Source organism: Sander vitreus, chromosome 17 (assembly GCF_031162955.1).
Source record: "Sander vitreus isolate 19-12246 chromosome 17, sanVit1, whole genome shotgun sequence".
NCBI lineage: Eukaryota > Metazoa > Chordata > Actinopteri > Perciformes > Percidae > Sander > Sander vitreus.
Window position 1 is genome coordinate 29,075,145 of NC_135871.1, and position 16,741 is coordinate 29,091,885.

At 41.3% G+C, this 16,741-nt stretch overlaps 1 protein-coding gene across 1 annotated transcript; it reads right to left on the reverse strand.

Annotated features, from left to right (window-relative positions):
- Positions 1-7,574: 7,574 nt before the first annotated feature.
- On the reverse strand, positions 7,575-16,188 carry cox20 (cytochrome c oxidase assembly factor COX20). Its single transcript, XM_078273570.1, has 4 exons — positions 16,047-16,188; positions 11,396-11,510; positions 9,373-9,436; positions 7,575-8,317 (listed from the first exon to the last, which is right to left on the reverse strand). The coding sequence occupies exons 1-4, from the start codon at positions 16,077-16,079 to the stop codon at positions 8,182-8,184; spliced, it is 348 nt and encodes a 115-aa protein (XP_078129696.1). The 5' UTR covers positions 16,080-16,188; the 3' UTR covers positions 7,575-8,181.
- Between the last annotated feature and the right edge of the window lie 553 nt (positions 16,189-16,741).

Here is a 16,741-nt window from a genome sequence, read left to right on the forward strand (position 1 = left end):
GAATGTGTGCAAACTAATAAACAAACAATCTACATTTTTTACTTTTACTTCTAATAATTAAGTTCATTTAATATCAGAAAATTACTTTTGATACGCAAGTACTGTACATTTCAGATACTTTAAGACTTTTACTCAAGTAATATTCTAAAACGTGACTTTAAAGCTACAGTTGGTAAATTTCATAGAAAATAAAGTGTTGTCACTATATCCAGACAGTACTACATGAATGAAAAAAAAAAAAGACGTTTCTCTGCCGGCTCCTGGTACTCCTAATAGCATAACGAAAACATTCAATCAGAGCTGAGGTGTCTCTAAAGGCTCTAACACACCAACCCGACGGCCGACCTTCAGCGGAACACACCGAAGTGACGCCGACTTGAGCGTACGTTCTGCACGTGCGCCAGACGTAATACGTCTCCCTAACAGCAGGCGGCGCTAATCCGTTTTGTCGCCCAAAAAATGAAAACCGGCAGCTGATTGGACGAACGCGTCACGTGGGTCTGGCTTCTCCAGAATTTCAAAGCCACACCATCATCGCGGCTCGTTTGGAATACGATCTCATATTTTATGAAGATAGTTCACCGAAACGTGTTTCTGAAAACATTTTGAGCGAGAAATAGGCCATGCAGTTGCTGAATCTGTCTTCATTTCAGATCAACAAAGGTCAGTTTAACAGATTTTCGTCAGATTTTGAGAGACTCTAGTCATGCTCATCCCGCTCATCATTTCCAGGTTAGCGCTCCACCAATCAGATTGGTCATTGAGTCCGACTGCCCGCCTTCCGATTCAACAAGTCAAATCGGCCCAAATGAAGGCCGACGGCTCCTCCGACTAACGACGGCACGGAACACACCGAACAGACTTGAGTCACTGACCTCGCCAGACTGTCGGACGGCCGATAATCGGGTTGGTGTGTCAGGGCCTTAACGCAGTGTCAATGACTACTCGGAAACTGGATTCAGTTTCAGCACTTTGAAATTTTACAGTTTGACTGCAGTTCATGAGCAGTCATTGACACTGCGTTAAAGACGCCTCAGATCTGATTGGTTGTTTATCTTAGGGCACGGTGGAAGTAATGTTTGTGTCCGATACTCACTCTCCTGTTTGCTCTGGTCTTTCTTAAGACAGATATGTGGCCGTTTAGCTGCTAAATGTTCCACTTTCTTTACCAGCTTGTCTCTAACTGTGTCTGATCGCAACTGCTGGAAACGGGGTCGATGAGAGCAATGAGACTGAAGCATACAGTACGTGTGTCACAGCAACTAAACAATGAGCTAAAATAGGTCAAAAAAAGAGCATGGTGAGAATTCACAACAGTTGATTTCAGCATTACATTTGTTACAGTAATATAAAAAAAAAATTAGGATAATGCATGTTTCAATTTCCTTTCAAGACCATAGTTTTAAATATCCATGTCTGTTGAAGCCGATTGCTCCATCTAGATTTACTCATTATTTAAATGTTCAAGAAATTAAAATGTTGCATAGGTTTTTGTGACCAAAGCAGAATTAATCATGTTGAACCATTATCTTACCTGCAATAAACGCGGACTCAACTTTCATCTGCGAAAAACGCCCTCAGTTGTCATTCCACCTTGTTTTTGAAGACTTAACTACTGAACCTTGAAGTGATTAATCCTTTTCAAATTTCAATTCCCAGAGAAACAACTTTAACTGTCTGAATATCAACGGACATATTTAAGTCCTGGTTTGTGTGCGTTTGCATCAGGTCTTCTTCGAAGCCATTTCTTGCAGTGACGAGCCTCCTTATCTCTACAGAGCTCAGCTGGCTGCTTTGAATGAGGATGTGCTGGATGTTCTCCATTGGTTTACATAGATCACTTTGTGTGTTCATTATAATGCAGAGGGTGAATATTTGCATGAAAAACAGATATAAATATACATCAACAGCCTTTAACTGTAATTGCTTTACATTAGCTAACGTCATAAGGCGTATGACTGGTAATTGTTGATTTTATTTAGATATGCCAAATAGTGATGAGAGTAATTATTGGTTGGACTATATATTTTTAGTATTATTTCAATTATTTGTTGGCACTTGACCCCTACACATGTTCATAGTAGCAAAAATGAGAAGGGGAGGATACAGTTAGAAAAAAAAAAAAAAAAACAGATAACAGACTTACCATCTCCAACAGAAAACACTGTTCACAAACTGCTCCAAACAGCTCTATTGTAGTCCAGCCTTTACTTCAGAGACAAACGTGGTCACTTTGTAACACACGTTATAATGCTCGCCTAGCTGCTAGCGTGGCACTCCCTCATACTCTGCTTCTGACTGGCTAGTAGTCCTTACCTAGGTACTGTCAGGGCACGCCCTCATACTCTGCTTCTGACTGGCTAGTAGTCCTTACCTAGGTACTGTCAGGGCACGCCCTCATACTCTGCTTCTGACTGGCTAGTAGTCCTTACCTAGGTACTGTCAGGGCACGCCCTCATACTCTGCTTCTGACTGGCTAGTAGTCCTTACCTAGGTACTGAGCATGTTTTTTGAAAATTAAACCATGTAAACCTATTCTGATATAACCTCTAAATACAATTATGAACCTGAAAATGAGCATAATATGAGCAGTTTAAACAAAAGATTCATCCTAGAATGCATTCAAAACTTTAATTCATGTAAAAAAGTAATAAATACATTATTTGCAATTATTTCGGAGACAATAAATTGTGCAGCGATATTTGGAGTCAGTGGACATTCCTGCAGGCGGAGCAGGAGATCCAACGGGTGATCCCAATCTCGGTGGTGACTGTGCCTGGCCGGTACGTCTCTCACCTGCATGGACAACAGCGTGGCTCCGGTGGCTCCGCTCTTCGCTACACCCTCATGCTGCCGCAGCTCGTCAGCATCCTCTTCTTCAGCGTCTCCGACGGTTACGGGACCGCTGTTCAAATTCCCAGAATGCGTTTACATCCAGCGCTCCCCAATCAGGACCATCTGCTTGCTGTCTGTTTAGGCGGCCATATTATAGCCCAAACCGCTAATTAGCTTATAACACTAGTCGTTGGGGTACCAATCAACATTGTTTTAAGGCAAACATGTTTTATCCACAATCTTATGGAGAAAAACTACAGTACTCACAATACCAAGCGTAACAGCAACGTCTCCGATTGGTCCAACTCGCTGTTACCATAGAAACGTTTACCGTAAACGGGCCGGGCCGATATTTTCCGCCGCTATCCTCGGGCCGGGCCGGGCCCTTGATCAAGCATTTGTGTTTTTTTAATCATTACTTTATTAGCCTCATTCGGTGGGGAGCAAGCTATGCCTCTCCAGCTTCTCCCGTAGCTCTGTCCTGCACTGACTTTAGTGTGAGGTAAACTGTGCTACATCGTGTCTCCCCCCCTCTGCAGCACTGTTGTCGGCCAGTGCGTCAGCATGCAGACCGTGGTGAAGGACAGTATTAATTAGGTGATCGAGACAAGAAAGTCTCCTATATGGTTCCAGGACTTTGTTTATGTTGCTGCCTTGATCTGCTACCTGCACTATTCGGATGAGGGAGATAGGGTCGAGTTTAGGTTAGTCCTTGTTGCATTACCGGTATTTATTAAGATAATTCTAAACAGATTTCTGTAGTTCGAACAACTCGGAATTGTAGTTGAGAACGTCAGTTATAATGGCCCGCGTATTAAAAAAATTGTCGGGTTTAAAATCGGGCTCGGGCTCATAATTACAGTTAATGTGTCGGGCCGGGCCGGGCTTGGACGCAACGTGCACGGGCTCGGGTAGGGTTGGGCTTGATTTTTTGGGTCCCGATCTAAGCTCTAGCATATAGGCAACCTATTTCACCAAATAGGTTCCGATTACAGCAGGTTTAAAACTGGAACCATGTAAGATGGCCGCCATATAGTTCCATACCGGAATGGCAAGTCAAGATGGCTGCAATGAGGTTCCATCCCGGAATGGCAAGTCATTATGACATGCCCTTGCCACTTTAAATTCTACAGTGTATGTAAAAACCCAGAAAAGTAAACAGAAAACCAAAGTCTTCTTCGCACAACTCAACTCTTCTACAGACAGTGCCATGGATAGACCTGCAGAGAGTCCTCAGCGCCGTCCAGCTCCTCCTCAAAATGCTCTTGATCTTGCTTACAAGGAGATCTACCGCATGAGAGCGGAGATACACAGCGTGGCACAGAGCAATACAGAATTACTGAAAGAAAGGGAGAACTTCTGCCACAGGGAGCACGAAAACATGAAAATAAACCGTCTGGAGAAGTTTCTAGAGATGAGGACGAAGCAGTTTAACACTGAAAAAACAAAGAACTTCGCCGACAAGTATGACAAGACGGTCGCACAAAATGTATCAGAACAAACCAACAAGGCGACGTTGGCGAGCCAGAGTGAATACCAGAAGACGGTGGACCAGATGGAGGAACAGATCCACCAGAGGGACACTATAATCCTGGACATTAGCAAGGAGGAGAGTCTCTCTCAGATGCACAAAGAGACCACGAACGTGCTGCAGAGCAAAGAAGCCAAACTCCTGCAGAGCGAGAACGCTTGGCAGGCAAAATACACCGCTTTGGAGGAGAAGTTCGCCAAGGACCTTGCCAACAACAAACAGAGCTGGGTGACAAAAGTCAAACTGATGGAGAACAAGATGAAGGAACTGGAGGAGAAGTTCGCCAAGGACCTGGCCGAAAGAGAAGAGAACTGGGTGACAAAGGTCCATCTGATAGAGAAAAAAAAGAAGGAACTGGAGGAGAAGTTTACCAAGGACCTGGCCAACAAGGAAAGGAACTGGAAGGCCAGAGCATTATCTTGGCAAGCTCACTACAGAATTCTGGACAAGAAGTTCAGAGCGGAGCTGGCCAAGAACAAAGACTTGGAGGACGACAAGCTGGAGCTGGAGGAGCTCTGCCTGGAAATGAAACCGAAGAGGAGATTCTTCTCGTTCAGCAAGAAGAAGGCAGAGGACAGAGACACAGTGTTGGAGAAAATGAAAAACAAAATGTACGAGAAGGAGATGAAGAAGATAGCAAAAGAGGAGAAGGCTGCGGAAAAAAAAGAGAGGAAGATGGAGGATTTTTTGACCTGGATAGACAGAAAGACCACAGGAGCTTCCGCTTCCCCCACTCTTCGTCCGTCACTCGCTACCTTGCCGGCTTCCGATCTTTTTCGTGTCAAGAACTCCTAAATTGACACACACAAGGTCCCGGACCCCCCATTCTATAAGATTTCGCTTCAGGGACGTCCATCTGTAAATCTTTCTGTCCGGCTGTGCCAACTTTGTATAAATGTACTAGGGCTGAACGATTTTGGAAAATAATCTAATTGCAATTTTTTCACCAATACTGCGATTGCGATTCAATATGCGATTATCTTTTAAGCTCTTTGTCTTCTGTATTATTTAACAAATACAAGCAATAAATCAGTAGCTCACAGGTTTTTTTTGCTAGGAAAACCAGCATATCCACTTTTGCAAGTCACTATATTCCCTCCGGTGCTAAACAGTAGAGTTGGGTACCGTTTGGATTTTTACGATTTCGATGCCAAACCGGTACTTTTAAAACGATTCCGATTCCTAAACAGATTCTTGAATATATTGTTAAATTGAAAATGATTTCAATTTAACAATATATTAATGTTTTAAAGTACTTAAATACACTATTAACAAGCAACAACAAAATAAATGTTGAGTTGGTATGCTAACTAAATCTGCTTCAAACTTTAGCAGTTCTTTCGCAAAACAATTACCATATTTGCCTTCTCTGGCAAGATACCTCACTTAATTTAGAGACCTCTTCTGACTTATGGCGTGTCCTGCACAGGAGAAAACTCTCTCAGATGGTGTCGAAGAGGCCTGTACACACAGGTATGAGTTTGAAAGGGCAGACAATTTGGGAAGGCTGTCCCGCCTCCCCCACCACCAGGCTACAGGGTCTTGTCCTGAACGATGGACTAGCAGAGCAAGTGTAATATGTTTGCAAGCGATCACGTGCAGTGAATGGTTAATATGCTTTTACGTCCGTTTTGGTGAGCCCAGAGGGAAAATATGGCATTTTAAAAGCAGCCTACATTTACGGTAGGTAGCTAACGGTAGACTAGAGAGAAAGTGTGATATTTTTACGTCCGTTTCGGAGTGTGTACAAAAAGCCGTCTATAAGCAGTGATTGTAGAGTGCATGTCCGAGAATAGCGCGGACACGCACTTGCTCCGTTTTAAAGTACATTCATATGGAGTTAACGTTGCGCTTTCAAACATTTCGGTGAGTGATGCCTGTCGGGTGGTATTTTGCTTACTTGACAAACTTGGTGTTTTAGCCATGCAACTGTCGTAGATGGCTTTGTGTTGCTTTTTTTTTTTAAGTGCTGTTACAGGTTTGTAGCGTTACCCGTGAGGTAGCAACGTTAGCAAGACATCATCTTTTTTTTTTTTTTTTTTAACCAAAATAGTCCCACAAAAGTGACATACTGCTCCTATTTGGGACTAAAGTTTCTGTCGAGCCTGAGGCCATTGTACAACAGGTCAAGGTACGAGGTAGCGTTAGCGTGCCAAGTTGATGCTTTCTCTGCAGAGTGCAGACTGCTTTGCTCTCGCGAGTCACGTGACGTGACCTTTGCGATTACAAAATTGCGTTTTAACATATCGTGATGTTATTGCAAATGTGATTAATCGTTCAGCCCTAAAATGTACTCCGTACTCTAAATCAGGGATTCCCAACCCTTGGTCCCCGGACCGGTGCCGGTCCGCTCAGGTATCCTCCTACATTTTCTGGAATATAAACTAAAGAAAATAAATAAAATAAAAGTGTCTGCTTCTCTGATTACAAATATACAGTATAAATATATTATTGTTTGACCTTTTGGTGGCGATAAAGGAGAAGTGCCGCTATCTGTTTAAGTTGATGATTTAAACAAAAGTGAAGCTGATCAACGTAACGTTATAAAAGACACTACTGGTTATCAACAGGTGCTGGTTCTGTAATAAACGATGATATTCTGCAGGACCTTCAGGCTTAGAATTGTTTTAATAATAGCATTATTTGCTGTAATGTAATTTCATTATTAACAGACAGGTGTTAACCCTAACCCTTATCAGAAGTTCTGTGATTCTCAAAATCCACAATATGATTCGACTTACAATTTTTAAAGTCACGAATCAATTAAATTTTTTTTAGTTATAGTAGTATAGTATAGTAGTATAGTATAGTTTGTCAACCTGTGTTGTAATCGAGGCTAATTTAAAATACATTTTACACCAGTATGAACTGGTTTAAGATGAGTTCATTCTTGAGACGAGATGAACTGGCGGGCACAAGTGGCGCAGGGTGGTGCTGATGGAGTGGCACAATCACAGGGTGGATGTAGTGACACCTGCTACTGGTCAGACAACTGTGCACCAAACCTAAATAAAGATAGACATGTAGCAGACACATTTATCCAGGCTGACTTACAGTAAAATCAGTTCATACTCCATGGGCCTCATTTATCAACCGCGTGTACACACAGATGTGTATGTATGTAATGCGTACGAACATTGCCACGCAAAGTGTGGAATATACCAACTTGTAGAAAAGCGATACTACAAATAAAACGCATTTGAGAGTGTTACAGTATGCATTACGCAATCAACATCCACATACAGTATGTCCTGCGTTTCTTTTTATTCGAAAACACTCAATTAACAACGTGATATCATAACTTCGCGTAAACATACACGCCACTTTCTGTTATCTGTACGCATTTTGAGCTAACTGCGTGTAGGTCTATGCTGTATACAGCGGACGGCAGTTGGTTGCGTGTCACTAAGTAGCGGTTGATCTGTGTCCAGAACAAACTTCATCACAGCACGTCATGCATCACAGGGTTTAAAGGAGAGTGAGAATTTAACTTGTACAGTAGCTTGGTATAGGTTGGTGGAACAACATTCAAAATAACCACTTTTTGTTGTTGTTTCAGGATCAGGATACCATCTAGGAACAACAGCTTACTCTTCAGTCAAAAAGTCCATATGCGGGGGGGGTCTGGAATATGAGATCCAATGCTTTGGATTTGCTGTATCCTACATTGTCAGACAAAACAAAACAGGACCCAAAAAAAAATGGATTGGATTTTTAGTTCCTTCCACAATTTGTGCAGCAAAAAGTCTTTTGAAAAAACTGAACGTTAAGTCTTTGTAGGACCTGACGGCATCCTCTCTTCTCCCCCATCTGGGTCACGAGGGGCCTGGCGCTCCAGGTTTGTTTGTTGGGTCTAGAACGGACCCCTCGTACACTACCTTGTTCTTGATGCCGTCCTGGATCATCCTCTGCTGCACACGAAGCTTAGCGTTGTTCATCCTGCAGTAAAACCTGGAAAGGGAGACACGGCAGGGTTTCCGTTACAAGGCAAGGCAGCTTTATTTGTATAAGACATTTCGGCAACAGGCCATTTCAAACTGCTTTACATAAAACATTGAAGAGCAGTAAAAAACAATAGAAAATATAAAAACAGATAATACAAGTCCTTATGATGCTAGTGTGGGACAATGTAGCCGTTGCTATATAGACATAGTCCACCCGAAATCCTTCCATAATCCCGGTCTCACTGGACTTACTTTTTAATTCTCATTATATGCTTACATAGATTGTCATACAGCTCCAAATTTCAACAAAGTAACTTCAGTAACATTTAAAAATATAAAAACAGATAAAATACGAGAATAAAAGTTACAGTGCAGTATAAGAAGTGAACAATTATTTAAAGAAAGGCGGCATCAAAAAGAAAGAAACTAACTATGACAGCAATGTGGATACAATGACGTGGTGAAGTGGTTAAAGGCATCTAAAAGAACAGCTAGAACAGTCTGGTAAGTTCAGGAAATAACATTACTTTACTGTAATGCAGCCTTTAAAAGCAGGAAAAGACAACACGTGTCGTATCACGGTCTTGGCAGTTGCGTCTGTGGCTACAGCGGTTGCCTACCAATCGGATGGTTGGTGGTTCGATCCCTGGCCCTGCAGTTCCCTGTCGAAGTGTCCTTGGGCAAGACACTAAACCCTGAATTGCTCCCGATGCGTGTGAATGTGTGTGGATGTTTATCTGATGAGCTGGTGGCACTTGTGTGGCAGCCCCGGCCACTAGCGTATGAACGTGTTTGAATAGTGACTGGTTCTATGGAAAACGTGAGTAATCATTAAGACCAAAATAGGGCTATATAAATATAGTCCATTGTAGTCTCATATACCGATGTCGATAGTAAATACATATTGCACAGCCGTAGTTGATGGGTGTTTGTAAAAGATACGCGTTTTTTTCCATTTATGGTAGGTACAGTATGTCAGAAATGCCAGCAAGAGTTTGTTCTGATCGGAAGGTGAAAGACGGACAAGAGAAGGATGAGTTGCCAGTCAACGTAAAGACCTACCAGGACCCGAGTGTCGTCAGCATAAAGCCTGCAAATCCCACGTCAAAAGACCTCTTCACCCGACCTGCGGACAACAGGACAGACTGCTGCTGAGAATTCAAGGGGTACACTGATACAATTCAGAAATCAAACTAACTAAAAGAGACATCGGAAATGTGTATATTGGTTGTAGTCCTAAAGTAATCTCTTCGCAAAAGTTTGCATTTCTCAGAGAAAAGAGAAATCAGCCCTTAAAGCTTTAGTGCGTAACTTTTTTATATCAATAAACGTCCGTTACATTCAAGCCGTTGCCAAATGAGTTGCTACAAAGCTGATTAAGACTATCAGCTCCACACAACTCTCTCTGTATTTCTCAGTATGACTATGTTCACAAGATTGTGGCGTCCGGTGACTTTCCCGCGCAGAAGCTCGAGTGAAGATAATGACCTCTTCTGAAGAGTCCATCATGTTTTTATAATCCTCCGTGTCCTCCTTGGCTACTAGCCACTGTGTGGAGGAGGGGGAGATGCGTGATCACGGAAGCCTTGTATCATGTGGACGTGCTGACAGTTTTGTTGTCAATACTTAGAATTCCTCATGTGGGCGACAGAAACTACACGCTATAGCTTTAAGTTGTATTTCTAAAATACAAAGCTTTGCAAAAGCTAAGACACCAAGATAGCATGAGTTTTTGCAAAGGTTATTGTAGGGCTGGGCAATATATATCGATATTATACTGATATCGTGATATGAGACTAGATATCATCTTAGATTTTGGATATCGTAATATGACGTGTTGTCTTTTTCTGGTTTTAAAGGCTACATTACAGTAAAGTGATGTACTTTTCTGAACCTACCAGACTGTTGTAACTGTTCTATTATTTGCCTTTTCCCCATGTAGACATTATGTCCACATTACTGATGTTTATCTAAAATGTAAGTGTGAAGATATTTTGTTAGAGCACCAATTGTCAACCCTAGAATATCGATAGAGGTATTTGTTCAAAAATATTGTGATATCTGATTTTCTCCCTATCGCCCAGCCCTAGGTTATTGTGCAAAAGCATTCTGTTAAACTAAATTACTGGACATTCTTTGAGGTGTACACATTTTCTTGTATGCTTAATTAAACACAAAAAGTATGTTTAATTAATTAAAGTTATTAAAATACTGATAAACTAGAGCTTGGTATTGCCAGTGATTTCCCACACAAGGTCCCAGTTCCATTTACGTTTCCGATTCCATATCAATCAGGTTAGGGAAAATTCTGTTACAATACCAGTTTAGCTTGGATATAAAAAGAGGTTCTCAGAGAACTTCTGCTGTAAATTGTACGAGCAAGACGCAACCCTCAAATACTTTTTATAATACACTAGGTTAATGTCTACATTAAGAACTTACCCCCAAAAAGTTTGTTCAAAGTACTTTTTACTTATACTTCCATGGTGAAAAGGCATATATTAAAAGATAGATTTCGGGATTGTATTAATGGATATCAGATCACTCGAACAAAGATCGATTTTAGTTGGAGAATTGATTATTTTAAACCAGCCCTAAGATAAGCAAAAAACGTCCATACATCCCTCGTGTCATCAGGCTTTAAGTGAGTCACTGTGGAATATTTGATTTATATATTTGTATTATCCTAAGTTGTAAGTCTTGGTAGTGAAGTTAAATCTCGTAAACATTGTCAACAACAAATGGGTGCGCTCCCTCCAGCACCAAACAGGAAGCAGCAACAGCTAGTCGGTGTTGTTTTTGGTTGCTATGGCGCCATGCTAAGCTAAACGCTAAAGAGGGAAAGTTGTCGATTTTAAACCACTATGAAGCGTGTCATCCAACGGCGGATAAACGCAGACCTCTGGGTACTGCTGCTATTCATTTGCACGTATGACAGAACATCAGCAAACTTCCCCTTAAGTTACCAGCTAACGCTAGCTAACGCTAGCTAGCTTGGTTACATTTTTTCAAAACGTTTGTCTTTAGATGTGAGATGGTGTCATCTGTTCAAAGTCTTCTAGTGTATGGTAGGCATAAGACTCACTAGTGGCCAGAAAGTGTAGCAGGCCAGCAGCTAGTGAGCCCCCAGCTCCATGCAGGATGGCGTCTCTGGCACACGGAGTGTTCTGGACATCCAGAATCCCCAGCAGCCGGAAACCCTGAAGGACAGACAGGAAAGACAAGAAGAGACAGAAGCAAAGCTTAAATGTGACTTCTTTTCTCTTATATTAAAGTGCTCATATTATGCTCTTCTTCAGGTTCATAATTGTATTTAGAGGTTATATCAGAATAGGTTTACATGCATGTACTGCAGCTCCTCTTTTCACCCTGTGTGTTGAGCTCTCTGTTTTAGCTACAGAGTGAGACATCTCACTTCTGTTCCATCTTTGTTGGGAGTCGCACATGCTCAGTACCTAGGTAAAGACTACTAGCCAGTCAGAAGCAGAGAATGAGGGCGTGCCCTGACAGTACCTAGGTAAGGACTACTAGCCAGTCAGAAGCAGAGTATGAGGGCGTGCCCTGACAGTACCTAGGTAAGGACTACTAGCCAGTCAGAAGCAGAGTATGAGGGCGTGCCCTGACAGTACCTAGGTAAGGACTACTAGCCAGTCAGAAGCAGAGTATGAGGGCGTGCTCTGACAGTACCTAGGTAAGGACTACTAGCCAGTCAGAAGCAGAGTATGAGGGAGTGCCACGCTAGCAGCTAGGTGAGCATTATAACGTGTGTTCCAAAGTGACCACGTTTGTCTCTGAAGTAAAGGCTGGACTACAACAGAGCTGTTTGGAGCAGTTGGTGAACAGTGTTTTCTGTTGGAGATGGTAAGTCCCTTTGGGGTGGACTTAAACCTATGGTAAACCTATAACGTGCACAAAGAAGATATACAGTGGTGTGAAAAAGTGTTTGCCCCCTTCCTCATTTCCTGTTCCTTTGCATGTTTGTCACACTTAAGTGTTTCGAACATCAAACCAATTTAAACAATAGTCAAGGACAACACAAGTAAACACAAAATGCAATTTGTAAATGAAGGTGTTAATTATTAAAAGGTGAAAAAAAATCCAAACCATCATGGCCCTGTGTGAAAAAGTGATTGCCCCCTAAACCTAATAACTGGTTGGGCCACCCTTAGCAGCAACAACTGCAACCAAGCGTTTGCGATAACGTGCAATGAGGGCTTTTACAGCGTCCCTGGAGGAATTTTGGCCCACTCATCTTTGCAGAATTGTCCTAATTCAGTTACATTAGAGGGTTTTCGAGCATGAACGGCCTTTTTAAGGTCATACCACAACATCTCAATAGGATTCAGGTCAGGACTTTGGCTAGGCCACTCCAAAGTCTTCATTTAGTTTTTCTTCAGCCATTCGGTGGTGGACTTGCTGGTGTGTTTAGGATCATTGTCCTGCTGCAGAACCCAAGTTCGCTTTCAGCTTGAGTACACGAACAGATGGTCGGACATTCTCCTTCAGGATCTCTTGGTAGACAGCAGAATTCATAGTTCCTTTTATCACGGCAAGTCTTCCAGGTCCTGAAGCAGCAAAACAGCCCCCAGACCATCACACTACCACCACCATATTTTTACAGTTGGTATAATGTTCTTTTTTATGAAATGCAGTGTTCCTTCTACGCCAGATATACTTGGACACACACCTTCCAAAGAGTTCCACTTTTGTCTCATCGGTCCACAGAATGTTGTCCCAAAAGTCTTGGGGATCATCAAGATGTGTTCTGGAGAAATTGAGACAAGCTTTGATGTTCTTTTTGCTCAGCAGTGGCTTTCTCCTTGGAACTCTGCCATGCAGGCCATTTTTGCCCAGTCTTTTCCTGATGGTGGAGGCATGAACGCTGACCTTAACTGAGGGCAAGTGAGGCCTGCAGTTCTTTGGACGTTGTTGTGGGGTCTTTTGTGACCTCTTGGATGAGTCGTCGCTGCGCTCTTGGGGTAATTTTGGGCGGCCGGCCACTCCTGGGAAGGTTCACCACTGTTCCATGTCTTCGCCATTTGTGGATAATGGCTCTCACTGTGGTTCGCTGGATTCCCAAAGCTTTGGAAATGGCTTTATAACCCTTTCCAGACTGATAGATCTCAATTACTTTCTTTCTCAATTGTTCCTGAATTTCTTTGGGTCTCGGCATGATGTGTAGCTTTTAAGGATCTTCTGGTGGACCTTACTGTGTCAAGCAGCTCCTATTTAAGTGATGCCTTGATTGTGAACAGGTGTGGCAATAATCAGGCCTGGGTGTGGCTAGAGAAATTGAACTCAGGTGTGGACAACCACAGTTATAGTATGTTTTAACAAGGGGGCAATCACTTTTTTCACACAGGGCCATGATGGTTTGGATTTTTTTTCTCCTTTAATAATAAACACCTTCATTTACAAATTGCATTTTGTGTTTACTTGTGTTGTCCTTGACTTTTGTTTAAATTGGTTTGATGTTCCGAAACACTTAAGTGTGACAAACATGCAAAGGAACAGGAAATGAGGAAGGGGGCAAACACTTTTTCACACCACTGTATATATATAAAAAAACACAATAAAGGAAAGGAAAAAGCCAAAAAGCATAATATGAGCACTTTAATGTGATATTGAGACATACCGTGAATTACCGTAAAATCGTTACAGAGATGCATATCATCTGTAACACAGTTTTTACACATGATTGGACATGATCTTGTCTTTCATTTATTGTTGGCTTAATTATAGTGTATTATAGGGATGTAACGATGCATTGCGAATCGGTTAAAAATCAATATTAATGTGTAAAGATTACAACCACGTTGAGATAAAAAAAAAACTAAATTAATAATATTACCCTCGAGGCTCCACCTCGGCACCCACCGCCCAATCAGGGGGTAGCACACTAACAATCCGCCCCCTATAAAGCCCCAGTACATGCGTTGCTCTTCTCGCTTTGACACTCAACAACAGTCAAGACCAACTGGGCTTGTAGTTACGGGGCTTTGCTCATACTCATAGAATGGAGATACAGAACTACTATTTCTATTTTGTATATGCTCCGCCCTCTTAACGGGCTTCGCTATTGGTTAAAAACCTTAAGGCGAAGGCCGTTGGGATGAGATGTACTCCCAGCTGGGCCCGAACCCAACCAACAAACTTGAAAAGACCATGAAGAAATAATCCAGCCCGAGAGCACCACCTGCCTGAGGGTCTCGCACTGGACTAAAAACACACACCAGCCTAAGCTGGGTATTTAATAATAAACGCATAATATCTCATAACCCTTATTTGATAGCTCCTTGACTTCGCGGAGCGAGCATCGAGGAGCTATAAGCGAGGACACACGAGAGCAGCCTTCACGGAAGCCGTGCAGGTGAAAGCGTTGCTAACTCCGCCCAAACAGCTGACGTATTCACGTGACACTTCAGAGAAAAGGACGTCTCAGCCCTCTGAGACACACTTGCTCGTGTCCTCTCTCTCCTCGCATGATTTCCTCCGTCTCTTCCACGCCTCCTCGGTGGGAGGGACTAAGAAGCTAGGAAGGGAGGCAAGTGGGGGAGTCGAGGAGGCAATTTAAGGGTTACGAGATGCATCCCATGGAACCAGCACTGGAATTGTTTGTTTACAAAAGTGGCAGACTGAGCCTATAAGAAATGTGTACTGTATTCGCATATACAATTTGTTTAAAATGAAAACAAGTGAAATTAATAATGAATGGGATATTTTATGTGACGGGATATTTTATGTGACGTTTTATTTGGCAGAATTACATTGTGTTGTTCTATCCTATTTAATATTTCTAACCATATTTTTTATGCTACGTTCTGAAAAAAAAAAAAAAAAAAAAAATGGTTCTGCTGGCTAGTGGCCTAAAGTAACAGCTCGTCAACGATAATTTGGAATTACGTAATGTTAACTCGAGATAACTCACAGCTAAATTCTGTTGAAGTGTGTGCTCGGTAATGTTATCTGTCAATGTCAACACACAACTCAGACGGACACAGATTTGTGAAATAAATGACGACATTTACAACCATTTTGTGTCTGCATGTACGCAGCTTTAAGTTGTGTATTAGCTGAACGCAGTGGTTTAGTGGCAGTTTAGTCTAATGTACTGTAGTGGGTATACTGTACTGTATATAAATATATTGGCCTACATAGTGGGGGGTCTGGCTGTACTCCCCCAGGGTTATTTTGAGCGTCAAAAACATTCCCTACATTCTGATAACTTGTATTCACCAATTTACGGTGGAAATACCTTCATTTTGCCTATGCAAAGAAGAAAAAACACAGATGACAATTCAAAATATATCAAAATTATTATGGAAAGTATGTTGTTGTGGGTCAGGTATACCGTATACCTGACCCACAACAACATGTCTACCGTATACGTGCAGTTTAGTGTCCCAAATTCCCCATACAATGTCCTTAATTAATTATGAACCTGCTAAGTGCTAAACCATATGTGCTACCCTAACATTAACCTCAGACCCTCATCATTTGGGACACTCACTAAACTGCACGTATACCGTGGGTCACTGGGCATTTTTAAGTGGGTATATGGAAATACTAAACCTGAAGAAGAAAAAAATAATCACGTAGACTACACCACGTTACGTCTCAATAAGGTATCGTTAAGGTGAATGAATCAGGTTATCCGTTTGTTGACCTTCTAAAAACGCCTCTACCATTTAAAATGCTTCCTTGCACGTAGCGTTCCAGTTACACGAGGCGCTTACCTTGGTCTTGCTCTCCTGCTCTTCTCCTGCCATTGTACCGCCGCGTCTGTCCTCTTCTGCAAAGTTTACACTGAATTTATCTCGAACGAAACTGTCACGTAACAATCATAGATACAACCATATTTGTCATCAGCGCATGCGCAGTACCTGCCAAATGGGTCCGTCCGCTATTAATCGCCGACTCGAAATTTGAACACGGTTGATGTAGACAGTAGTTCCTCTATAAATTGTGAATTTTAAGTTTTGTCTAAAGTTGTCACCCTTTGAAAAAGAAATGAAAAAAGTGAAATAGTTAACGATTATGTTTGCTAGATGGCAACAACGTTTGTGTGAATTGTGTATTTTATTTTATTTTTATAATATATATATATATATATATATATATATATATATAAAAAAAAATCTAAATAAATATATATATATATAACAAATAAAAATAAAAATAAAATACAATACAATACATACAATATGTATATATATAACAAAAATAAAATAAATATATATATATATATATATATAACAAATATAAATAAAACAATAAAACAAAATAATAAACAATAAAACAAAATAAAATAAAATACACAATTATACACAAATATATATATATATATATATATATATATATATATATATATGATGAATTTATAAACACATGTCACAATCTGTGTGTGTTCATCATTGGATTGTTTCTTTTT

Bases quoted from the DNA above. Each gene is read 5' to 3' on its own strand.
- cox20 (XM_078273570.1), bottom strand. From the start codon at position 16,079: ATGGCAGGAGAAGAGCAGGAGAGCAAGACCAAG. The intron at 11,511-16,046 runs GTAAGCGCCTCG...TCTGTCCTTCAG, and splicing joins AGCAGGAGAGCAAGACCAAG to GGTTTCCGGCTGCTGGGGAT. The intron at 9,437-11,395 runs GTGAGTCTTATG...TGTTGTCCGCAG, and splicing joins GCTACACTTTCTGGCCACTA to GTCGGGTGAAGAGGTCTTTT.